This window comes from Hevea brasiliensis, chromosome 3 (assembly GCF_030052815.1).
Source record: "Hevea brasiliensis isolate MT/VB/25A 57/8 chromosome 3, ASM3005281v1, whole genome shotgun sequence".
NCBI lineage: Eukaryota > Viridiplantae > Streptophyta > Magnoliopsida > Malpighiales > Euphorbiaceae > Hevea > Hevea brasiliensis.
The window spans coordinates 26,049,481-26,075,744 of record NC_079495.1 but is presented as its reverse complement, the minus strand read 5'-3'; the positions used below and the strand labels follow the sequence as shown (position 1 = coordinate 26,075,744).

Here is a 26,264-nt window from a genome sequence, read left to right as displayed (position 1 = left end):
GTGCGTGCGTGTAACACCCCTAATTTTTAAAATATATACTTTATGTATAAATGTTAATATTTTATTTTATTTAAAATTTGAGATTTTATTTGAAATTTTTTGAATTTTAAAAATTGAATTTATTTTTTAGAGTAAATAAATTTTGTTAATTTTTACAAATTTATTTAAAGATCACGTGACAAAAATAAAAATATATTTAGACTCCACAAATTTTTCTAAGTTTTCTGAAATTTTTTCAGTATTTTTGGGTCTCGTTTTTTGTCCCGGGCAGAGTAAAAATTTAATTTTGAATATTATAAATCGGACTTGCCAAATCAAACCGGACCAGGTCGAACCAGTCAAATTGGACCGGCATCCTTTTTCTTCTTCCCTCTCCCTCGCGCGCCCGACCTCCTCCCTCTCTCCCTCGTTTTCTCTCTCCTCCCTCCTCCCCTTGCCGGCCAACCACCACCCTAGCCCTCCCTAGTCACCGACGCACCACCTGAGCTGCCCCAGCTCGCCGGCCGACACTCCAGAGCACCAAAAAGTTGCACCAAACTCTCCCCAGTGCGCACGCGATGTTCCACCTTCCCAGACCGATTTCGACCGATTCGGCTATCAATTGGGCCGGGTCTTGTCCCAAACCTCATCGACACCTCTAGAGCTTTCCATAGACACTAAGAACACTCAAAATCCATCGAGTGATTTGTCCAATTTTTGTTCGAGAAGTTTTAATCTATTTTGACTTTTGGGCTAAATTTCTCGCAAACCGTGAACTCCACGAAAAATTCGAGAGTACTGGAGTGTTTCTCTCAATGAGAGCTTCGCGGTAATACCCATTTCAAAATTTTTCAACACCGTTTTCCGATGGGTTCCACGGAACTTCACAATAGTTTTTCGGGTATTAAATGAGCTTAATAAATTCTGTAAAAATTATATACTAACTCCTGTGTTATGGGCTTTACGCCGGTATATTCAATTCGTGAAAATTCGACTGTCGATTGGATTCGCATTTTCGGGCTGGAGAGACAGGCGACCTAAACTATTTTAGAACCAGGTCAAGATTATAGGCTACCCCATTATTTTCAGACGTCCCGGATACGTTTCCAGTATTAGAATTGGCGTAGATAAGCCTGAACCCTAAGTTTCCTTAATTATTTAGTTTCAGGTTTAGATTAAAAATCCATAAAATATTCGTGGGTAGTTAGAAAATTATAATTCCTTTTGTATTAGCTTAGTAATATTGCTAAGGACAGTGAGGCAAATTTTTAAAATTTTTAGAGCTCATTTGGATAATTTTTACAAAAAGGGTTAGTTATAGGGATTAAATTATAAATTTTCAAAATTGTGGTTGTTGACTGTTTGGATGGGCCCAGAAGGAGCCATGTGATGTGATTGAGATATAGTTGTGTGACTTGTAGATATAGAAGTGTATTTTTGAGCCCTTTTGCAGGTTGGATAGGTCCTAGGTATAAGGAAAACTCTGCTGAATTTCGACACAATTTAGATTGTCTTTGGTTCTTTTTAAGTTTATATTGAGTCAATTATATTAAATAATTGTAATATAATTATCAGGTGAGCCGGGACAACCTTCCTCCTCAGCTCAGCCGCCACAGTAACCTCAGTTTACGTCTGTAAGTAAAATATTGATTTTAATTATAATTTCAATATTATACATATTCAAGGTATGTCTATGCATCATTTATAAATATATATTTACATAGTTAAATACTAGGCACAATTTATATTGCATTTTTAATTAATGAAATGAATATGGATATTGTTTTATGGTAATTTAGAGTTGTGTGTATGGGTAGTGTGTGTGTGTGTGTGTGGTGATATTGGATATGGGCAGGACGGATAGATGCGGCTGGAGCTTGACTTGCTAGGACCCAATCCTATTGTGGTAAAGACGAGGTAGGCACAGCTCGAGTTGATCTCGCTGACCCCCGCATTTGGACTATTAAAAGAAAGTCCGACTTGAGATGTACTCGCTAGCAGAGGTTTGATTTAAGAGAGCTATTTAGGGGGAATCAGCTCCCATATATATATATATATATATATATATATATATATATATATATATATATTGTTTGAACATTTTATGGGTGTGTGAGTACTTCAAATTACCTTCTTACTGTCTATGATGTGACTTGAATGAAATCTTTGATCATTCCATCTCTTAGAGTGCACTAGCCTTAGATAGCTATAGAAATTGTACTTAAAATCAGCATTTTACTTTCTGAGTCGAACACTCACTCCTGTTCACCTTATTTTTCTAGGATACAGGAGATTTCTTATTGAATTTTAACTTGTCTCTCTACTTCGCAGGTCATTTAGTAATATCTGTTATGTTTTGTATAACTTTATTAAATTTTAGAACTTCGCATGTGTTAGAAGTATTTTATTTAATTTGGATCTGTAATATAATACTATGTTAAATCTGTAAATCTATTAAATGCATATATGATTGGATTGAATGAGGAAACTGAGCTCCCATTTGATTTTATGACATGATGAGTATGTGTATGGTGAACTAAGCTTCTCAAATTGATATATATTGTGCTTACAAGTTGGGTGAGTCAAAAACTCCGGTTAAGTAGTCCATATTATAGCCAGACTATGTCCGATTGATTTTTTAAAATTGAGCTCAATATGGACCTTAAGATTGGATTAAGGAATAGTTAGATTTACTACAGACCTCGGGAGCTTTAGGTTAGCCCATGTCCTAATGCCGGTCCGACCCATGATTGAGTCATGACTGTGCGTATCCACCTTTGATTAAAAAAAAAAAATTAATACAACTTTAATATTTTTGCTATAATTAATATTGCCAAACTTAAAAACTATATCATAAATTACCCTTATAATAAATAAAAAGAACATACAACCTTATTCATCCCTTTCCAATTGCTACAAAGATTTATTATTATTTTATATATATAACTTGAGCATTCCCGGTTGAAAATTTTTTAGAAAACCAAAATAGAAACTATCATCCAAATTGGAGAATGTTTCAAATAGAAAGTAGGCCTAATTGGATATAAACAAGCAAATATGATGTCTAATCCATATGCTTCTCTTTGTCAATAAATAACAGAAAATGAATAAGAAATTTATTACATTACATTCAAACATGTCAACAAACATTACATTCACACTTCCCATCTACTCTTCAAAGTTTATTTACGGACATTGTCAGGTACAGGATTGGAACTAGGAATGCTAAAACCAGTTCGAGCCATTCAAAATGACAAGAAACAAGAATACAATAAATTCTACAACATCGAAAGGATGATACAAACACAGCACAAAGGCAATTACCAGACACATCGATAAGTAACATGCGACTCAGTAATGTCACCAGTATGAGTGACTTTTACCACCTGTCCCTTCTCAAGTCCATAATAGTGCGCAATTGCATCTTTCTTTAACAGTCGAGGAAGCTATCCAAATAACAAAAATAATTGAGAATATAATAAAGGATTTGTAAAATACCATGAACATTCAAATACATGCCCTAAAATTTAAGTAGGAAAAAGAAGGATAAATTATGATGTCTTGACTGTGTTGTATAATAACCATTTATCTAATTTTCTTTTAGCTACTAATTATACATCCAATTTGAGCTCTACTTCTTGACATTAGAATTCATGTCGCTAGCAATATTGATTAATCAGTTTGGTTGAACTTTCTGAGAGAAACTAAATTGTGTCACTTTCACTTATGAAGTAGCTATAAGTAATTATTCCCTCGTATTCATTCATGACCATAACCACAAGATATACAATTCAATTCATTGTCTTTTATGTTCTCAAAGAGGCCTTCTACTGTTCTTCCACTTTCATTTTATTTATTTTTTTTCTTAATTTTTTCCTTGCTTATTGATCCAAGGGAAAGAACAAAAATGCAATGAAAACAAGTTAGTTGTAGACAGATGATAGATCACACTCTCTACAGTCAGCTTTGACCCTTTACTGAAAGGAAAATATCTGGGTAACTTGACTAATATTTTATCTTCATAGTAGTATATTATTTTGATAATCGATAAAGCTAAAAATAAAAATTTTTCAGTCTTTAAAGAATTATTGGATGGATACTTCTGATAACAGCATTTATAAGGCGCGTGTTGACATGAGAACAGAAGAAGAAGAAGAAAGGGAGAGAGAGAGAGAGAGAGAGAGAGAGAGAAATGCATCCATTAATTCATTCAATGTAATACATAAATGCTAATATCCATAAAGAAAAATGTGAACCATAACAAAGAAGCAACATGAATTATTTTCCAAAAGACCACCATTATTGCTTTGCTTAAGTTAAAAGCTAACCTGCTTTTCTTCGATACTGTATTTTTTCAAGAGCTTTTCCTTTTCCCGATCAGTCAGAACCTCATGCTTTGGTTTTAATAAATGCTTTGTAATATTGACAAGCAAGTCTGTAATCTGAGAACAAACCAAATCATTGGCAGATATTAGGAGCACGTATTAATCTGCATTTCCAACACAAATTTCAGGGGGAAAAAAAAAGAGCTGCATATTAGAAAAAACTTGTATATAGAACTAAAGGGTTCAATGTACTTTCAGCAATTTGATAACTTTCAAAAGCACAATGAATCCGGACAGTCCATGTTGCCACTTCTCAAAGAAGTTTATTTCAACTCACAAACTCTTCTAAGAGCCAAAATTATATCTTGAACACCACAATTAATTAATCATAACTGAACATTTTTTTTTTCACTGCTTAAGCTGACTTTTGATTATCAAGAGCATAATACCAGAATAACCATTTAGCTTCTATGCTTAACCGATTCCTGATGGTATAACAGCCAAAGTTTTAAAGCCTTAACATTGATTGCATAAATTGTCCTAGGTTTCCTTCTAAAGCCTAACTGTTAGGCTGTCACAATTCACTTTGTAACGATCAAGCCTTTTCAACTTTGATTGACCCCATCCTAAACCCAATCCAGCTTTTCAAATTGACAACACTAGCATAACATTTTATTAAGCTCATCAAACGTGGTTGCAGTAACTATGTTAATGTCCTCAATCTAAAAGTTAGATATGTAAGAACATGCTCAAATTAACAAAACAAATAATACATAAGGTGCAGGACTTAAGCCTCTAAAAGCCATGCTAATGCATACAATGGCTTGCGGAAATCCAAACCCGCTAAATTTAGCTGCCAACGAAAATGTAGTATTAATCATACTTATCAATTATATCATATCTAAACATCCTTATAATGCAACTCGAATCCATAAGCAACCAAGAAGCACTCAGCATTTATGACTCTGAAACAACCCAGTCAAGGATATTCAAAATCCAGTTTAAACTAGATTAGCATTTTCCTTATAACATCGAGTACAAAAGAAAAGAAATGGCAAAATGCTTTCCTAGGAAAATAAATTAGAAATAAGGTTCATTTCCAGGTATAATGATAAAATTTTTAGGCTTGTGAGCAAGATGTTACAGATTCTAGCCTTGGAGTAGTCACTCCATGCAAAATTGTTGAAGATTAAGACTCCATTTCTTTCATAGAACATATTCCCACAGGCAAAATTTTACTAAATTTTCTAGTGTCTAGCTCTATGGCATATAGGAAAATTAATTAATGGAAAATGCTTTCCGAGTGAATGGGAAGTATATTTTGGACTTTCACAAACTCAGACATGCCTGCTAGGAACACAACAACTAGGTACTTGCCTTTATCTTTTTCCTTTTTTCCCCTTCTTCTTCTTCTTCTTCTTCTTCATTTTTTTTCAATGACATGTAGATGAGAAAAAAATCCAAAATACAATCAAAGCATAACATACCTGGAACATCTCAACCTTAAAAGAAAAAAGATCCACAGCTTTCAGAGCTTGGTTTGTTATTTGGTTTTGCAAGATTAAAATCAGACCAGTTAAACTGTCTCTATTAACAATCTGAGCAGCAATGAGGCGGACAGAACTAACTTTAAGCACACCAGTCCCACAGAAAATAACCAGTATCTGCAGTTCAAATTAATTTCCATCAAAACAACAAGGCAAAATTAAGTGATTAAGCCTCACAAAATATTAAAAAACCATTAAGCAGATGAACCACTTAGAATTCTATTACAAAATATTACTTCTGCAATATTGATGTTTGTAAATTGCTCGAAGTTTTATTTAGACCATTACAGGATAAACCTTTCATACATGTGTTAGAAACTATCAGCAAAATATGTTCTTGATATACATTTCATTCACTAAATTTTATGTTAGCTTGTTACAAATAATAAAATGGTAGCCATCCCAATTGCAATAATGAAAACTAATCATATTTGTAGAACATAATAAGTCATCACTGAGAAGCAAGCTCAATTTTCCACAAGTTTTTAAAAGATCACCTTCAAATTTTATGAAAAGATCCCCAAGATGACATCATTTTCGAAAAATAAAAAATAAAAAAAGGCCACAGCATGAAGTAAATTTTTTGGTTAGAATAATAAAAACACTAATGGTTAACCGTGCAGAGAAGGAAAAACATAATAAGATTATAAAGGATTATCATTAAGGGAGCATTAGTAAATCTATTGCGACTTTTAATAAAGCTCCTCTAAGGAAATGTATGCAGAGGTTTATAATATAAAAAGAAATTGTTGGGAAGATTCATGATAGAAAATGACCATCTCTTGAGATGGATTATTACTGCAAAATATTGGTTCAAGCATAAGGGCTGGCCTACAGAAGTAGTGAAAGTAGCTTATGGGGTGAGGGTATGGAATGGCTACTTTTCTCTAGCATATTTTGGTGTTGCAAATGGGAATCATCCTTTCCTGCAATTATATTTGGAAAGGTACTTTAGTGAGTTCTTGCATGCAATGTTCTTCTAGGAACTTTAGTTGGCATGTGCCTTTTATGAGGAATGCCAATTGTTAGGCTAAAATTTTGCAAACTTTTATGTGCTCTTATGTAAGATGAATGACATGAATATTGAAGATAGGGCTAGACAGACATGATCGGAAAAGGGTTATTTGCAATGAAAATCCTTTTGTAGAGCCATTTGATGGAGGGCAGAGGAAGAGAACCATAAATTTTCCTTGGAAGACAAATAGGGAGAAAATGGACCTTCCAAATATTACCATCTTAATTTAGAGGCAGTGTAAGGGTCTATGTTGTTGTACAAGGAAGAGGAAAACACAGTTTCTGATCCCTCCTATTAACTTCACTTGTTTTGGGATAATTTAGAAGGAACATGTTATGATAACAAGGGGAATAGGAATGTGAGAATGTATGGGAGGAAAATATTGCAAAAATAGGGTAACATTGTAACTAATTGGGTCAGCCAAGAATTGAATAATACAAAACACTTCTCTCTCTATCTCTCTTTCTCTCTACTTCTTTCTCTCTCACTCCCTCTCTCCTTCCTCGACATTCTTCCTTTGTTATTCTGCAGGTTTGGGGATCTTGGGAACTCTGCTACGTAACAATTGGTATCAGAGCCCTTGGATCAGCGGGCAACAACTGAAATGCTTCATCAATGGCAGATCACTGATAGTCTCCCAATACCGGGTTTCTTTCTATTCTTATCTTCCTCTCTTCTTTTTCTTCCTTTCCTCTCTTTCTTCTCTCTAATCCGACTCTGTTCTTCTGTCCCTTTCCCTAATTCTTTCTTCTCTCTAATCCGACTCTGTTTTTCTATCTCTTTCCCTCATTCCTTTCAATTTCTTCTCAATTTCTTCTATTCTAGATCTTGTAACCCTGAAATTAGGGTTTCTTCTTCTTTTCTCTATTTCTCCTTCCTTCATATCTGAGATTCCTTTTCTTCTTTCCTAGAAATTTAATCCACTTCTTTCCCTTCTATTTTTTCTTCTCAACAGAACCCTATTCTTCTTTTTCATCCATTCTCCTTGAAATTCCAAGAATTACTTGAAATAAAATCTCTTCTTCAGTTTTTCCATTTCTATCTCTTTCTATCTCTTCTTCTTCTGATTTCTTCAGTTTCTCTCTATTCCTCTTCTCATTTCTTCTTTCTTGATCTGTTAGGGTTCCAAATTTAGCCCTTAAGTCTTTCCATTTCTTTCTCTGAAACTCTGTTTTAGGTTCTGGAAATAGTTCCCCGATTCAAACCCCGTTCTTGAAAATCTTGACTCTTACTCACCGTTCTTTCCTTGTTCCTGTAATTTCTGATTATGGAAGAGCAATCTTGGGAACAAAAGTTGAGGGATTTGGAACAGGGCATTTGTGAAATTGTTGACAGGGCGTATAAAAGATATGAGGAGAGGCTGGATAAAATATGAGAGAAGTGGGAGATGTCGTTTCAAGAGAAAATAGAGAAATTTGAAATAGAGGAGCAAGTGCCCATTAATGATGTGGATATGGTAGAAGAGGATCACAATGCAGAAAAGTTTAATGTGCAAATGTTGAACTTAGATGAGGAACAAGAGGTAATTCATGCTTCACTAGCAACTGAGGAAGAAAATTCAGAAGTGGCTTGTAGCCAAGAGGTGGATGTTAAGGCTCATATCCTTAACTTGACGTTGGAATCAGTGAGTTTTGATGTTCCAGAAAAGCAGTCCATAATGATTTCCGGTGTTGATAAGGTGGATGAGATGTGGTTTGAGCTAGTAAATCCAGAAAAACAACAAGGAGATATTGTTTCAATTCCTGAGGAGGTGCCAAAAACTGACCAAGTTTTACTCATTTATGGGCATTACTTTTGCTACATATGGTCCTTTCCAAACACATGGCATAACCTAGACGACTCAAGGGTAGGTAAGGTTGATGAAGTGGTTGATTTTGAATTTCATTGCTATATTTTGGAGTGGGTTTCCTATGAGATTGTTCTTCTCAAAGAGGATGAGTACGAGAAATGGCAAAGAAACAAAATGAAATTTAAATTCTGTCATTGGAGGGAGAATGTACAATGGCTGATTCTAAGAAAGTATGTACAGAACATTCTGGTACACCAACATTCCAATTGGAAGGGCAATATCATTTGGATAAAACGGTTTCTGCCAATTGAGTCCTAGCATTCAAGTGCAGCTCCACCATAGCATTCAAGATGCTTGCATAGAAGATTTTTCTTTTATTCATGGAACCTTTTCATTCTTGAAGACAAGAATGATTTCAAGAAGTGGGGAATGTTATGATAACAAGGGGAATAGGAATGTGAGAATGTATGGGAGGAAAATATTGTATGAATAGGATAACATTGTAACTAATTGGGTCAGCCAAGAATTGAATAATACAAAACACTTCTCTCTCTTTATCTCTACTTCTTTTTCTCTCGCTCCCTCTCTCCTTCTTTCTCGATATTCTTCCTTTGTTATTCTGCAGGTTTGGGGATCTTGGGAACTCTGCTACGTAACAGAACGAAACAGGTTCTTTGAGAGAGAATTGGTAGGACTCCTAAACATTGGTATATGGACATGTTTGTTATACGCTTAGATGATTTTTGAGAATGTTTTAGATGCTATAAATCTTGTTGATTCCATTTCACATAAACAATTATTTTCTGGTTGCACCAGAAAAAAAAATGAAAGAAAGAAAGAGAGAGACTAAGCAATCTATAACAAGCACATCACAAGATAACATTGAGCATTACAAAATCTACTATTTAAAATGGCGGAAAACATCCAGTTTCAAGAGAAGCTTCCACAAGCATTAAAGAGTGCATGATGCCCAACAATGCCCATTATCAAAACTGTTAGTAAATTAATTAGAAAGAACAAGAATCCCCCTTCCTCTCTCTCTCTATCTTTCTCTCTCTCTCTCCTTCTGGCCCTCTCTCTATCTTTCTCTCTCTCTTTGTGAGCTTTAAAGTTTTAGGCTATGAATGGTTTGTGCTACACCTTTATAGTGTAGACCATCGAGAGCATTCTCTTTAACATAATTCAGTAGACAAAAATTCCTATGAGCAGAGGTGCTTGACTTTATATTCTGCGGTGTAATTATAATTTTTTAACAAAACTCTTTAAAATAAGTAAAGTTTGTTGCTTAAAAAGAAGCATCATTATGAATATAAAGCAAGAGGTTTCAAGTTCACCAATTTCTAAAATAAGATAGTGATAATTTACCAGTCATGGGCAATTAAAAGCAACCGCATGTGGCATTAGCAGAATGACTAGGCTCAGGTGAATATGCCAAAGTAAAGAGCCCACTCCAACCCATAAAAAGAAAATCTTTTATTTTCTCTAATATTCTCAGCAACCAGACAAGAATATAAAAACTCAGAAATAAAGGAAAGCCCAAGAACTGTCATACCCTTTTAGAGGGATCTGACTTGTGAGTAGCGGAAAATTTGAGGCGATCAATATCTGGGTTCTGGCCATGAATGACTCGAAATTCTTGCAGAGACAAGTCGATTTCTGAGCTTGGAACAGAATAGCCTCTGTCTCTCAACATCTCAAGCACAGTTCTCCGTGAGAGGTAGTATCTGTGACTCTCAGGGCTACCTTCATCCACGAAGCTGCTCAAGCACCTCCCTAATGCCCCCATGTCAAAGCTCCCACCTCGCTCAGCTCCAAGCCCATTCCCTTCCGCAACCCAATTAGTTTCCATCTCTCCTAAATCACAGCTACTGTCTCTGGCAACAAAAATTCAGCAGCAATGAGCATAAATGCAGCAAATAATAATAATAATAATAATAATAATAAAATCATTAGTAAAAAATGTAGTAGTAAACGATGCAGCAAACATGCATGATAGAACTGCATTTTACTAATGAGCATAAATAAGGAAAAAATTTAGAATTATTAAGATATGGAGGAGGAAATTTAAAAAAAAAAAATCTAGATAGAATTATTCATCATTTCAAAGCATCATAATTAATTTCCTCACCAAGGATTTCAAATGGTTCAATCAAGATGACTGCTTTTAGCCTATTTAATTAGTCAGAAACCTCATTTAGAAAAATAAGGAAAATTAAAAAAAAAAAATCTAATGAGAAAGAAAATCAGCAGAAAAGAAAAAGTGGGAGGTCCAAATCATCATACAACCATTCAGACATTGACAAATTTAACATTAGACAACATCTTTTTGATACCAAGAAGGGTTGACGCAGATATGCAAACAAATTTTCCCATGTGATTTTATCACATACAAAATAATCAAATTAGAGCTTCTACTTATCATTAGACTTGCCATGTAAAACCAATCTTGCGAAATTTATGATGAAAGGCAGACGCAATGGGAACTCTGAACTGGCTGCAGAGTTGGTCACTGTAAATGGATTTAAATCAGAGTTGGTCATGAAAAATCAACACAATCAACTGTGATAGAAATCAACACAACAATTTCACTGTAAATATTAAGGACTTAATCTCGGGTACAGACACATGAAAAAGACCCACAAATGTGTGAGGAGAGGGAGAGAGAACTGCTTCCAATAACTCACCGAGAGGTGATAGCTGAGAGATGGTTCAATAGCTTGTGTAGATTGGGTTCGATAGCTCAAAGCTGGTGCTTCACAATTTCACTGTCGAGGCTCAGATCTTGTTCTTCACAGCCAATGAGAGGAAGAAGGGTGGAGACGGAAGAAATCGAGACTGGAGAGCGGGAGGCGACAGAACAGACAGTAGGAAGAGGACTGGCGCCTGTGCAAGGTGAACCAAATGGCATTGAAATTGAAAAAGGAAAATTATTATTTGGTACTTAGGCTTTATCACTTGAGTCCCAATTTTTTTTAAAATTAATGTATTTTATTCTTACATTTTGATCGTGCCTACAGTTAAGCCATTCCGTTTAATATGGATATTAATATTCTATTACTAGAGAAAGTTTAATTAGGTGATTAATGTCTTTTATAATTACTTGATTTTATAAAAAAATAAAATTATTTTATTACAAATATTATATTATTTAATAAAATTTTATAATTTTTTTCATGAAATTTTTATATATTAATATTATTTTTTAAAAATAATTAATTATGAAAAATTTATTAATTTAATAAAAAAATAAAATTTTCTAAAAAAATATATAATAATTTTAATAATATTAAAAAAAATTAATTACAGAACATTAATAGAAAATATGATCATTTATATATTTTTTTATGTAAAAAATTTTATTTTTTTTAAGTTAATAATTTTTTATTTAACTATTTTGTGAAAACTATCAATTTATTAAGAAAATTTGTAAAATTTTGTTAAACTATTGAATACACTGTTCATAAATTTTCACCATCCTCTCTCACTCTTATGTCACTCTCTCCCTGTTTCGATCTCTATCCACTGTTTCTATCCCCATCCATTAATTTTCTCTTTCTCCTTATTATTATCTCTCTTCCATATTTATCGCCTCTATTTCCAATTTTTTCATATTTTTCTCTCTTCATATTTCTACAACACTAATAAAAATTAATACCACAGAAACTTGATAATATAATTTTTTTATAAATAAAATTATTATTAATATTTTATTTTATATTATTTATAATGACATTAAAAGTTGATTTTATTTACGAATTTAATTTGTGCAAGAGTTTCCGTTGCTAAACATTATTACAATGAATTAGTATAGATGTTTATTGTTGCTATGCTATATTATTAATGGCGAATTCATATATCAATCACTAAAAATACTATTCCAATTTTTTTAACTTAAACAATATTCCTTAATAGAATAAAATTTGAATTTAAATAGAAAACTAATTTAACCAATTAAATTAAAAAAAATTAAACAATTAAATTTCTATATTATTTTTTAGTCCATAAAAAAAGATGGCATTTTCTCATTATCAAATTCAACCATGTCCTTTTGTGTTCATCTCATTGTTCCCCCTTTTTTGAGAGAGGGTGAGCATAGAAGATTTTAACCAAAAATCAAATCGAACTAATTTGATTCATTTTTTTGCTCAGATTTTTGGTAAAGAGCTTCGGTTTCAATTAATAATTTTAAGAAACTTCAACTTGGTTCGGCTCTGTTAATTCAATGAAAAAAAATCAAATTAAATGAATTGAAGTTTTATCTTATATATATGTGTAGGTCATTTTTAATAATGGATACTGCCGTTTTATTGAACTTTGCACCTCATTTCACTAGTTTCTCTGAGAAAATCTCACCCCCTCGGTTCTTTGGATCTCAAATCCATGATTATCTCTCCCCTCTCACCTAAGGATGGCAAAGGTCGAGTATTTGTGAGTACTCAATCCTACTAAACCCAAATAGAATGAGTTTACGTAGTATATAATTAGGTTTAAAGCATATTCGGATTTAATAAATTATACTTGTGGCAGGATCGAGTCGAGTTCTGCATGTTGGGTATAATTACTATCTTGTTTATATAAATAATTTTGTAAATTTTTACAATTAAACTCTGAAGTTGGCACAATTGTTAATTAAATCCTTATATTTGATCGATATCTCAAATTGACCCAATTATTAATAAACCGTTAGCATACTTAACGAGAATTCCACGTCAGCTGCCATATTAACACTGAAGAAGTCACATTAGAAACCCCAAATTAGGTTTAATTGCAAAAAAAATCATGAAGTTTTCTAATTTTTCTAATTAAACCTTTAAGTTTGCATAATTGTCAATTAAATTGTCACGTTTGATTAATGTCTCAAATTAACACGATCGTCAGCAAACCATTAGTATGTGGTGCTTGGTAGGTAATTATAATAACTTTTGTTTTGACTATTTTGGTTGGAAGCTATACTTTATAAGTTTGTTGGTAATTGATATTAATGAGCAATTGATTTAGGGGAATGATTATTCTTTCTTCTAGTGATTTGATCCACCTTGCAATGCCCGAGAGAAGGAGCTACTTACACATTTACTTTAGCAAGAAATGCTCTTAAAGAGAAAGTTACATAGTCGGATGAGATTTATAATAAAATCACTGAAAAATGGATGTAGCTCAGTAAAAAGTATAATCAAAATAAAACACCGATTAATGATATGCAAAGTAAAGTTGAAATGTTGATAAAGACCATAAAGAATTTAAAGGATGTATTATATTTTTATGCATATGTATTGTAACAGTGAACAAGCTTTGTTAATGTTAGCTTGAATGTGTAGATTGATTAGAATGGGATAAGGCAGTTGTATTTATATAACAGAATTTGGCTAGTAATTTATGGTTTATTGTAGTATACTAATAATTTGTTGAAGGTCGGGTCAATTTGAAACATCAATAAAATGTAAGGGTTTAATTGGTAATTATGCAAACTTTAGAGTTTAATTGTAAAAATTTTCAAACTTCATGGTTTTTTTGATAATTAACACAAATTTGGGGTTTGTGATGTAGCTTTTTCAATGATGATATGGTAGCTGACATGGAAGTCCGTTAAGTATACTAACGGTTTTTTAAAGTATGGGTTCAATTTGAGACATCAATCAAGCGTGTGAGTTTAATTATCAATTATGTAAACTTCAAGGTTTAATTACAAAATTTGCTAAACTTTAGAATTTTTTTTGCAATTAACCCAATAATTAGTTGAATATAATATATATATATATATATATATATATATATATATATATATATATATATATATATATATATATATATATAATAACTAGAACTTTAATATTTTATAGAATTATTAAACTTAAAATATAAATAATTAACTAATAATATATAAAATTAAATGGATTAGGATATTGCATAAGTAGCAATAATAATCGAGTTTGGGATAGATTTGGGTGATTAAGGATAAATTTCAATTGGAATTGGAATGGCTTCGAGTAATATGCATATTAATTGGGTTTGGGTAGAGTGACTTGTTGCTATCTATACTCTCACTTCAACCTTCCACACCACCTTTCTTCTTCTTCTTCTTCTTCTTCTTCTTCTTCTTCTTCTTCTTCTTCTTCTTTTGCTTCCTTTCTTCCTTCCTCATTCTCCTCTCATCGCCTCTCCCTTTCATTCCACACACATAAAATAGCTAGATATCCAACTTCCTATTGAATCTCAATCCACAAATAGACCTAGCTCCCTCCCTGTAATGCCCTCACTTTAGTAGTCTGTATATTCTACTATTCCGGTGACCAATGTCTATCCGGATAGTCAGAATGTCTGAAACTATATTTAAACTAGAGTGAGGAGTTATAAATAACCTAAATAATGTCTAAGAAAAATTAAGGAGAAATTAAAGAAATGAAATGCAAAGAGGTTAAAGGAGTCGAAGCTCCGGCGATGCGTAACCCTAACGGGAAGCGACTGCGAAGACAGTTGCCAACTCCAGACCTGTCAAGAAACCTGTGAAATAATTATTTGAGATGTAACTAAAGGAATTTATGAGGTTTAGATGACAATAAAATGCTAATAAAATGCAAGAAAATTTATATCAATCGATACAGACAATTATAACTCGGTTAACATAACGAAGGGCATTTTAGTCATTTCATCCTCAGAGTTGATTTTGACCAATATGTTAATTTAATTAAGTGAGAATTATATGATAAAATATGAAGAAATATTGATAAAAAATTAATTAGAAATGAGTAAAAGAAAGAAGAAAAGAAAATAAAAGCAAATTGAATTAAATTATAATTATGACATGTGCATGATGTCATAATGATGCAATTAAAATCTCTACTCAATTAAAACTTGACAATCACAATTAAAAGAAATAAAAAGGAATTGGAAGAGACAAATTTAGTCATCTTCTACCTAGCATTAACCTTGGCCAAAACACCATTACAGGAGAACTCCTCCATTCTTCTTCATGCTAGCTTAATTTCCTAGCTAATCCCACCATAAAATCCCTAGATCACTTCACTAAAACTTGATTTTGCACCTTGGAGAAGTGTTTGGCAGCCAAGAAAGTGGGAGAAATTGAAGTTTAGGCAAGGTCAAAGTTGAGGCAAAAGAGGTTAGTGCAAATACTTATACTTTTCTTTCTTTACTCTTTGATAGAAAGTTAAATTGAGTTAGAAATTGTTGAAAAAAGGGAGAAACATGTAAGTAGAATCATGCATGAATTTCGGCAGCGCTAAGGGAATGATGGTTGTGATGATTTTGATTGATTAAAATTTTCCTAGAAATGGTATTTGATAAGTATATGTGAATTAGAAGTTGAATTTCTATGTGTAAAAAGAAATTGAGAAATTGGAATTAGGGTTTTGAATCAAAATTGAGGGTTTGTTAAATTGTTATTGAATTGGTGTTATTAAGGTCAATTGATGACTATTTGATGTGGTTTGACCTTAAAATGGAGTTGGTTGTTGAATTGAAATGCTCAAAGGAGAAGTGCTCCTTTGTGCTGGAAATATGGACTTTGAGTCCAGTAGGTTTGGGCAGCCATAAGTAGAGTTGTATAGCTTCAATTAGTGTAAGGCCAATTAAGGGTGAAACTAGGGATATAATGTCATATTTTCATGAAGAGACCTGCTCAGAGACCCAACACAAAGTGATCTAAAATTGGCTTGAATCTGGGTAACTATATGCTAGACTTGGAAAAATGACTATATGAACAGTAATTGTTCAAATGGACATAACTCATTGTAGAGAGGCCCAAATGACCTAATTTTTAAACCTTTGGAAAGCTTAGACATAGTAGAACATTTTTCATGAGGATCATGAACCCTAATTTTGACCTTAACTTAGTCAAATTGTTAACCAAATTTAGCTCAATAAAACTTCCAGAACCAAAACTGACGAGGAAATCCTGGACATTGACCAATCCGACCAGTTATGGTAAAAATGCCATAACTTGAGCTACAAAACTCCAAATGGAGTAATTCAAAAAGAGAATTAAAGTAAGACATCAAGAAACAACTTTGATGAAGAAAAGTTGGCCAAATTTTCATTGTACATTGGCCTAATATAATAGTAAACTTTAACTCCTAGATCTAAAATTTTTGAAATACTTTTAGAAGAATTTAAATTATAATTGATAATTAATGCCAACAACTTTGTAAACCAAAATGTGGTATAAACATGAGTTTGGGATTTGTGTTCCCATTATACATGGTATAACCAAAATTTAGCATGAATAGTATTATAAATAGTAACCACAATGACACAAAATGCAAAGAACCAATATCTAAGATGCTAATATGCCCATGTATGCCTAGTTATAATTGGTTTGGATAGGTTGGCATGCCAATAGGATTTTGACTTGTAGTATTGCTTATGGCTTCGTGCCACTTTGTGATTTATGGCTTTTATTGTCATTTTGTGATTTATGGCTTCTAGCCATTTCGTTACTCTTTGATACATGAGGCTTTATGCCTGATTGACGTAATGGCTCTTTAGCCATTTTGTTGCACACCTGGCAGACACTATGTGACCGATAGTGTGATGGCCCGTGATACTTAATACCCAGTGCTAGTTTACCCATTTATCTAGTCTAGTCAATTTGTATAGATTACTTCGGCATTAAAGTAAGTCCTAAAAATTTACTAATAAATAATGAATATAAAAATCATTAAATTAAATATATTACAAATAGTTATCAAAAATACATTTTGTGTGGAGAAATAGTATAATTTCTTTATTTTTAATTATTTTATTTATTTTTATATTATATTTGCACCACTAAGTATTATGCTTAGCGCATCACTTTTTGCCATGCGTAGGTATTAGAGACTAGGAGAGAGAGCCCAGTAGACCTTAGACTGGGAGTTGGGATTTCAGATCTGCATAGGGTCCACAGTGTCACCTCATCAGCAGTGTATATTTTGGTAGAATCCACTAACTTTGTATTTTATTTTTGGACTTTGTAATTAATTATGGACATGTAATGTAAATTATAAATTTGTACCTTAATTTTATACATGATGTAAATTAATAATATTTGAAAATTTCCTTAATGAATTATTCATGAATGATATTATGGATTGGATTGAGAATGGAGATGAAATGCTTGTTTGATAAATATGAAATGAAGTTTGAGACTATGAAAATTTTATATGTTTGAAATTATTGTTGAGATTTTAAATAGGTGGAAAATTGTCAAAATGTTAATAAATTAGAGGAAATTCCGTCAGTTTCTCCAATTGAATAATTGAACTTAAATTAACCATATTAAATTTAATTACCAGGAAATGTAATAAGATAAGATATGGTGCTCTGGCAAAGAATGTAGTACGCCTTGCTCGGCTACACTGTAGATGGGTAAGTGGTGTTACACTCTCAAGTGACGACAAGCAGCAACTCATCCTTTCTCTCACTCACATTCGAAGAACTATGATCCTTACTCTCATGTTTGGTATTTCCTTTGGTTTTCCACCTCCCTCTTACTCCTTCTCGGCTGCTCTGTTGCTTTTGCTACCACCACCTAGTGCCTGCCATTATGAATTCGTGATTGTTTTTATATGGATTGGTGGTTTCTATGTTCTAATTGTATAAATATGTATTCTGGATTTTGCTATGATGAATGTATATACTTTTTTTGAAATTTTCTTATTTGTTTGATTTTCATTTGATATTGATTATTGTTCATTTCTACTTTATTGTTGTGAGTTGCAATTATTGACTGGTTTGAGGAGGGGAACTATTTAAATAAAAAAGGAATGGGAACTAATGATAAGTTGAAAATAGCAAAGTTTGAGGGTAAAACAGCAAGGCTTGGGCTTTATAAAAACTAACTATTTTGAACCAAATCTAAATGGTTCAATTCGATTCTTTCTTACTTTGGTTTGGTTTGATCATTATTTTATATGAATTCAATTTTTTGATTTTGGTTCAGAATTGAACTGATTGTTTGCATACCCTTATACATGAATATATAACTATATTAAGAGTATATAATATATCTAAAAAATTATAGAAAAATATATGTATAAACTTAGTTTTTCAATTTGGTATGGGTTGATTCTTTGATTCGATTTGAAATTTCAAAAACTGCGCATACCCTTATCCATAATAGCAATACTATTTCATTAAGCTAACTCGTATTTCACTTTTTAGATAGATTATTTATGCTTATCATGGGATATAAAAGTAACAACCTTAAATTATAGCAAATGTACGATTTGAGTTCTCAGTTTCTAAGTGTGCTCCTTGTACCATTGAATTAACATGTGGTTGATCTTTGTGATATCATGTTACTATCAAGATGGGGAGAATTGTAATTACATGAAATGTAACTTCAGTTATTATAACTGAACATTGGCAATAATCCCTTTTATCAAACTTTTCATTGCAAGTATATTGTATTTCTAATATTCTTTTTTCTTTTTTCCTTGTCCTATAACAAATCTTTAGTCCACCCTTACTTCCACGGACATTAGAAACATAAGTGAAACAACACACTTGTAATTATCCATTTCAAATGTGGCTGAGTTTGACATCTCAAGAAAAAACACAATGTTGCTATTAATCATCTTACATAATTATCAATAAGACAATACAATTCTATTGGGCAGAGGGAAGTTATATCTCAATCTTGAAAATGTTTATTCATCACATATGAGAAATTTATTATCTATCAAGTTTAAGCGGTTGTAGCTATAACTTTATGGTTTTTCCTATAGAGTTAAGGGAACATGACAATAGGCTCTTCCCACATGTGAGACCTTATCTTTTATATCTCTTATACTCAAAGTAAGTTAATTAAAAGTAAGGTATCAAAACATCCCAACTTATTAAGTTAAAAAAGTGGGGCTTTGGAGGGATTTTAACTTGCAAAAACCTTAACCTCCCTTGAAAAAATAAAAAAAAAAGGTTCCTAAATAAGAGATCCATATCCAATTACTTCAAAAATTGATACCTTACCTCCAAAGACCTTCCTTTCAAACATGTTGTTATGGGTATACAAACAGTTAGTTCGATTCCAAACTAAATTGAAAACCAAAAACTGAAATATTAAAATATGAAAAATTGAACCAATATTAATAAAGAACTGAATTGAATCAAATTAAAATATGTAGCTCAATTTGAATTGGTAATTTGGTTTTCAATGTTTCACAGAGCATAATAACATTAATATGAACGTTTTCCTTGCATAACCATTCTTTGCAATAAATTTGTATACTATTATTAAATTTGGACTCAAAATTAGAAATGACAATGTCACAACCCGATCCCATGGGCCGAACTAGCACTAGGACTTGGGCCGGCATAAAGCCCCCAAGGCCTGTAGTAAGCCTTACTATTCCCAAATCCATAATCAGGGCCAAAATTAAGGCCCAATATGCAAATAAAATAAAATATAAAATATTATATTTTTATTTAGGTCAATCCAACTCGATAACCATCAGAAACTAAAGTTAGTGCAGCCCAGCTCTACCCTGATACCACCATTTTCAAACTATTTAAATATCATAAAAATAAAATTTTCATTTATTAATACCAAAACTTAAATTAACACAGTTCCTGACAAGATCAATGCTACTACTAGCACATGCAAATCTAAATTACAAATTAAGGAAATAATAATACAAATGAGTAGCCACTGATAAACCTGCGAGAAAGAAAGCAGGTTATTCTAAAAAATAAATAGTCCTGTAGCCTAAAAAAAATAGGGTGAATAGGAGTGAGCATTCGACTCATAGAGTAAGATATTGATTTTAAATATAATTTCTATAACTATCTAGGGCTAATGCATCCCTAAGGATGAAATGCAGCATATATCAACACATTCAATCAAGTTCAAATAATATTCACACAAAGAATAATTTGGAGCACTCACACACCTGTGTGTCACATCAATCAAATATATATATATATATGGAAGTTGATCCCTTACACGACTCTCTTAATTCCAACCTCTACTAGCGAGATCAACTCAAGCCGAACTTTCTCTTAATAATCCAAATGCAGGGGTCAGTGAGATCAACTCAAAATTGTACTTATCCTGACTTACCACAAAAAGGACCAGGCCCCAAGTGAGACTAGCTCAAGCCGATCTGCCTGTCCTATCCATATCTAGTACCATATCTCATGCACGCAGACACATGCACACAGCTCCAAATTACCCTAAGGCGATACCCACATCAATTTCATCAAATAATAATGCAACACAAAGCGTGCCTATAATAGCTATATACATATAATTATAAGTGAATACATGAGAATGCCTTGTATGTATAATAATATTAAAATTATAAATAAAATCAATATCTACACACATTACACTGGAGATTGTTATGGCGTCTAAGTGGAGGAAGATAGCTAACCCTGATCACCTAAACAATTATATTAATTATTTCATTAGTATCAATACAAAATAATTATTTAAAAATTTGGGGTGTTACATTCTTTTCCCCTTACAAAAAATTCATCCTTGAATTTTACACAAGACAGAGTAAAAACATAAAATTACATATTAAACAAGTACAGGTACTTGCTATGCATATCTCGAATTGATTCCCAGTTGCATTCCTCCACAGATTGGCTCCTCCATAAGATTTTAACCATAGGGATTTGCTTTGACCGAAGCTGTATCATCTGATAGTCCATTATGCCTACCAGCTGCTCCTCGAAGGTTAAATCCTCATTTAACTCCACTGTATCTGGTTGCAGCACATGAGAAGGATTGGGAACATACTTCCTGAGCATGGAAATATGGAATACTGGGTGGACATAAGAAAGATTTTATGGCAACTCCAACTAATAGGCAACTACTCCTACCTTATCTATGATCTCAAAAAGTCCTATATAACGGGGTGCCAACTTGCCTTTCTTTCTAAATCTCATAACTCTTTTCATAAGAGAGACTTTTAAGAACACATAGTCACCCATTACAAATTCTATACCTTTTCTCCTCGGATCTGTATAACTATTATGCCTACTCAAAGCTGTCTTTAAACATTCCCTGATCAAAGGAACCATCTCTGAAGTGTACTACACCAGATCTAAATCATGTACTTTTGCCTCTCCAACTTTTATCCAACACAGAGGGGACCTACACTTTTTTGCCATATAATGCCTCATAGGGTGTCATTCCAATACTGGAATGATAGCTGTGATTATAAGCAAACTCCACTAATGGTAGCTGATTATCCCATTGACCTCCAAAATCTATGACACACATACAAAGCATTTCTTTCAAGATCTAAATTGTTCTTGCAGACTGCCCATCTATTTATGGGTGGAAAGCAGTGCTAAAGTTCAATTGTGTGCCAAGCTCCTTTTGAAGTTTCCTCCAAAATCGAGAAGTGAATTGGGGCCCCCTGTTAGATATTATGGAAGTAGAAACTCCATGTAATCTGACTATTTCACAAATATATAGCTTGGTGTATTGGGCAACAAAATAGGTGGTCTGTACAGGTAAGAAGTGAGTCGACTTAGTCAGATGATCCACAATCACCCATATAGAATCATATCATCGTGTGGTATGAGGCAACCCAGTCATAAAGTCTGTAGTAGGCAACCCAGTCATAAAGTCTGTAGTAATCATTTTCCACTTTTACTCTGGAATGGAAATCTCCTACAACTTCCTTAATGGCCTCTAATGTTCAAACTTCACCTTCTGATGTGTTAAGCACTTAGACACAAAATATGCTATGTCTCTCTTCATGCCATTCTGCCAGTACGTATCTTTCACATCATAGTATATCTTAGTGGAGTTTGGGTAGACATTATAGGGTGCATGGTGTGCCTCTTGCATAATCTCGTGTTTGAGGTTGTTCACATCTGGCACACATATCTTGGAGCATTACATAAGAGCACCATCTATATCAAACCCAAATTCACACTTTTCTTCCTGCTGCACCTTTTTTATAATTCTTATTAATTGCGGGTCTCTGTGTTGAGCAACTCTAATCCTATCCCGTAGGTCTGGTTTTACTCTTAAAATGTGCCAACAGTGCACCCTCATCTGATATATCTAAAATCAGGCCCTGATCCATCAACTCATGTATCTCTCGAATCAACGATCTCCTTTTTGTTAAGATATGTGCTAGGCTACCAAAAGATTTCCTGCTCAAGGCATCTACCACCACATTTGCCTTTCCTAGATGGTACTGGATGGTACAATCATAATCCTTTAGAAGCTCCATTCATCTCCTCTGCCTTAGATTTAAATCTCTCTACTGCAATATGTACTTCAAATTTTTATGTTCAGTGTAGATCTCACATACCTCACCGCATAAATAGTGTCTCTAAATCTTTAATGCGAAAACTACAACCGCCATCTCTAGATCATGAGTGGGGTAGTTCTACTCATGCCTCTTTAGTTGTCTTAGAGCATAAGCCACTATTTTACCATGCTGTATTAAAACACACCCTAACCCTACTCTGAAAGCATTATAGTACACCGTATATCCTTATCTACTTATAGGTAATGTCAACATAGCGGCTATGGTTAGCCATTCCTTAAGCTTTTGAAAGCTTTCCTCACACCTGCTTGACCAGAAGAACATGACATTCTTTCTAGTTAATTTGGCTAGGGGAGCTGCTATCCTAGAGAAATTCTACATAAAGTGCCTGTAGTAGCCTACTAGGCCTAGAAAACTCCGCACCTCAGTGATTGTTGTAGGCCTAAGCTAGTCAATTACTACCTCAATTTTCTTAGGATCCACTTGGTTGCCTTCATTAGAAACCATGTGTCCCTAGAATGAGATGCTCTCCAGCCAAAATTCACATTTTGAAAATTTAGCATACAATTGGTGCTCTCTTAATGTTTGCAACACCATCCTCAGATGCCACACATGCTCTCCGTCAGTCTGAGAATATACCAAAATATCATTTATGAACACAATTACAAAATGGTCTAGGAATGGCTTAAACACCTTGTTCATCAAGTCCATTAAGGCCGCTGGTGCATTAATCAGTCCAAAAGACATCACTAGGAACTCATAATGACCATACCTTATCCTGAATGCTGTTTTCAATACATCCTCATTTCGAATCCTCAGCTGGTGATAACCCGATCATAGGTCTATTTTCGAAAAGTAACTAGCTCCTTGTGGCTGATCAAATAGGTCATCAATCCAAGGAAGTAGATATTTGTTCTTAATCGCCACCTTATTTAGCTGTCTGTAATCTATGCACAATCTCAAAGATCCATCCTTTTTCCTCACAAATAGAACCGGAGCACCCCAAGGTGAAGTACTTGGCCAAATGAAACCCTTATCTAAAAGCTCTTGTAACTGCTTCTTTAGCTCCTTTGACTCTACTGGTGCCATCCTGTAGGGTGATATAGAGATGGGGTTTGTACCCGGCACAATATCTATGCAAAACTCTATTTCCCTCTCTGGTGGTAACCCTGAAAGCTCCTCAGGAAATACATTCATGAATTCTCTATCAACAGGAACATCTTCCATATTTATACCTTCAACAGATGTGTCCTTTACTAGTGCCAAATAACCCTGACATCCAAGCCTCAACATCATCCTAGCACTAATTACTGACACTAAATTGTATGGAGCCACACTTCTGTCATAATCAAAACTAAACTCTTCTACTTTAGGTATATATGAAAATACACCTTTTTATTTCTACAATCTAGGGTGGCATAATGAGTTGATAGCTAATCCATTCTCAAGATCACATCAAAATCCATCACTGGCAAAGGAACCAAGTCTACCGGAAGGATCTTTCCCTCTACTACCACTAGGCTTCTTAGAAAAACCATATCTACATCTATGTTGCCACTAAGTGAGGTAGCTATAGACAAACGACACTCTAAAGCTATAGGATTCCTACCCAATCTCAGGATGAAAATAGGGGAAACAAATGAGTGTGTAGCACCTGAATCTATTAAAACATGTGCCTCAAAGGAATAAACTAGAGGACTACCTGCTACAGCTGCATTTGAAGCCTAAACATCCTAGTGGGTCAAGGTGAAAACTCGAGCTTGACCCTTGCTATGAGCTGTAGAACCCTAAAGTTGACTCATGCCTCTAGATCTGCCTCCAAATCCATGTCCTCTCGATCCACGACCCTGTTGGCCACTATACTGACTGCCCGCTAAGCTGAATGTGCCAGGGTACATCTGATGGGGCATATTACCAATAGAACCTTGTGACCCCATCAAGTGCTCATTGAACATTGGACATTTCCTGGCAAAGTGGACTTGTTGGCCACATTTGAAGCACCCCCTAGAGCTCATCAAGCAAGGCCCTGAGTGTACTTGCCACATTGTGTGCATGGTACTAAGGAAGACCCCCAACCAGAACCAAAACTGTTGTAACCTGAAATTTGACCATTGCTAGAGCCATAACCTGAGTTGAATCCTTTGAATCTATGTTTGAGACCTACTTTCTTATTGCCCCTGACCTTTCTGCTATGGTGGCTTTGGCTGCCACCCATGGTGCTCATCTATGGCATACTGGATGAACCTTTAGCCATATTTTTCTTTATTCTATTCCCATCATCACCCATATAGCTAATTTTCTTTCTTTAGCCATTGTTGTAGGGTCATACCTGCTCAACTTTAGGAATTTAGTAGTATAATCATCTACAGATCTATCATTCTGTCTTAAGGCCTTAAAGGCCCATTGCTTTTGATCTCGGAAGCTTTCTGGCATGAATTAGTTTATGAACAGTTCTACAAACTATGTCCAGGATAACCCCTCAATGCGGGGAAGCACATAGTTTATCATTCACTATTTAGGCATGGGCCCCATTACATGCTGCACACATTCTATTAATCTTTTATTAGTTAACTGCAGCTCCATCCTTGCTTATCTACAAGAGTCTAAAAATTGATAGGCGTCACTTGTAGTATCATAAGTACCCGACACCAATTTTTTGAAATTTATAATATGCTTATACAATTTCGCTCTTTGTACTGAGAGCTGCTGCTATTATGGAGGGTGGACTATATACTGCGCTATCATGTCAATGGTCCTCTGTAGACCAGCTAAGGTAGCTACCATTGGGTCCATAGGACCTTGGGCCATGAAGGACGATTTCTGTATCGGTGGTTGTTGCTCTTCCACTTGAGCAGCTCTAAGTTTCCTGCCCCATCTCCTTGGGGCAGGTGCCTCATCTTGTGCCGATACTTCATCCGATACCTCCCGTTCTGGCGCTGTGGAAGCTCTCCTACCTCTATGCATTTTCCTAAAATTCAGCAGTATTAGCCCATAAAAATCCAAAACAGTATACTAAGAATCTCTATAACTCATAATCACATACAGGTACATAAAGTAGAAACTAGATGCAAGGATGACAATATGAGGACGAATATGGATCCTATACTCTGCATGTGACTCCTAATAAAACTCCCTTGTTACATTCCCAAATACACTCTTTCCCAATAGTCTAGAGCCTAAGCTCTGATATCAACTTCGTCATGACCCAATCCCACGGGCTAGACCGGTACAAGGACCTGGATCGACATAAAGCCTCTCAGGCTCATAGTAAGCCCTACTGTTTCCAAGTCCATAATTAGGGCCAAAATTAAGGCCCAACATGTAAATAAAATAAATTAAAATATTATATTTTTATTTAAGTCAATCCAACATGATAACCAT

The 26,264-nt window shown here is 34.0% G+C and overlaps 1 protein-coding gene across 4 annotated transcripts; it reads right to left on the bottom strand.

Annotated features, from left to right (window-relative positions):
* Positions 1–3,073: 3,073 nt before the first annotated feature.
* LOC110655838 (DNA-directed RNA polymerase V subunit 5A) lies at positions 3,074–11,598 on the bottom strand. 4 transcript variants are annotated; one of them, XM_058143960.1, is made up of 6 exons: positions 11,340–11,598; positions 11,087–11,164; positions 10,208–10,529; positions 5,792–5,968; positions 4,308–4,421; positions 3,074–3,425 (listed from the first exon to the last, which is right to left on the bottom strand). In XM_058143960.1, the coding sequence occupies exons 3-6, from the start codon at positions 10,502–10,504 to the stop codon at positions 3,300–3,302; spliced, it is 714 nt and encodes a 237-aa protein (XP_057999943.1). In that variant the 5' UTR covers positions 10,505–10,529; positions 11,087–11,164; positions 11,340–11,598; the 3' UTR covers positions 3,074–3,299. The 4 variants fall into 4 exon arrangements, with proteins under 4 accessions (XP_057999943.1, XP_057999944.1, XP_057999945.1 ...); XM_058143961.1 differs by having other exon boundaries at positions 10,208–10,523; XM_058143962.1 differs by lacking the exon at positions 11,087–11,164 and having other exon boundaries at positions 10,208–10,523.
* Between the last annotated feature and the right edge of the window lie 14,666 nt (positions 11,599–26,264).

Bases quoted from the DNA above. Each gene is read 5' to 3' on its own strand.
- LOC110655838 (XM_058143960.1), bottom strand. From the start codon at position 10,504: ATGGAAACTAATTGGGTTGCGGAAGGGAATGGGCTTGGAGCTGAGCGA. The intron at 5,969-10,207 runs GTATGACAGTTC...TTTGAACTGCAG, and splicing joins AGTCAGATCCCTCTAAAAGG to ATACTGGTTATTTTCTGTGG. The intron at 3,426-4,307 runs GTTAGCTTTTAA...TTATTTGGATAG, and splicing joins ACAGTATCGAAGAAAAGCAG to CTTCCTCGACTGTTAAAGAA.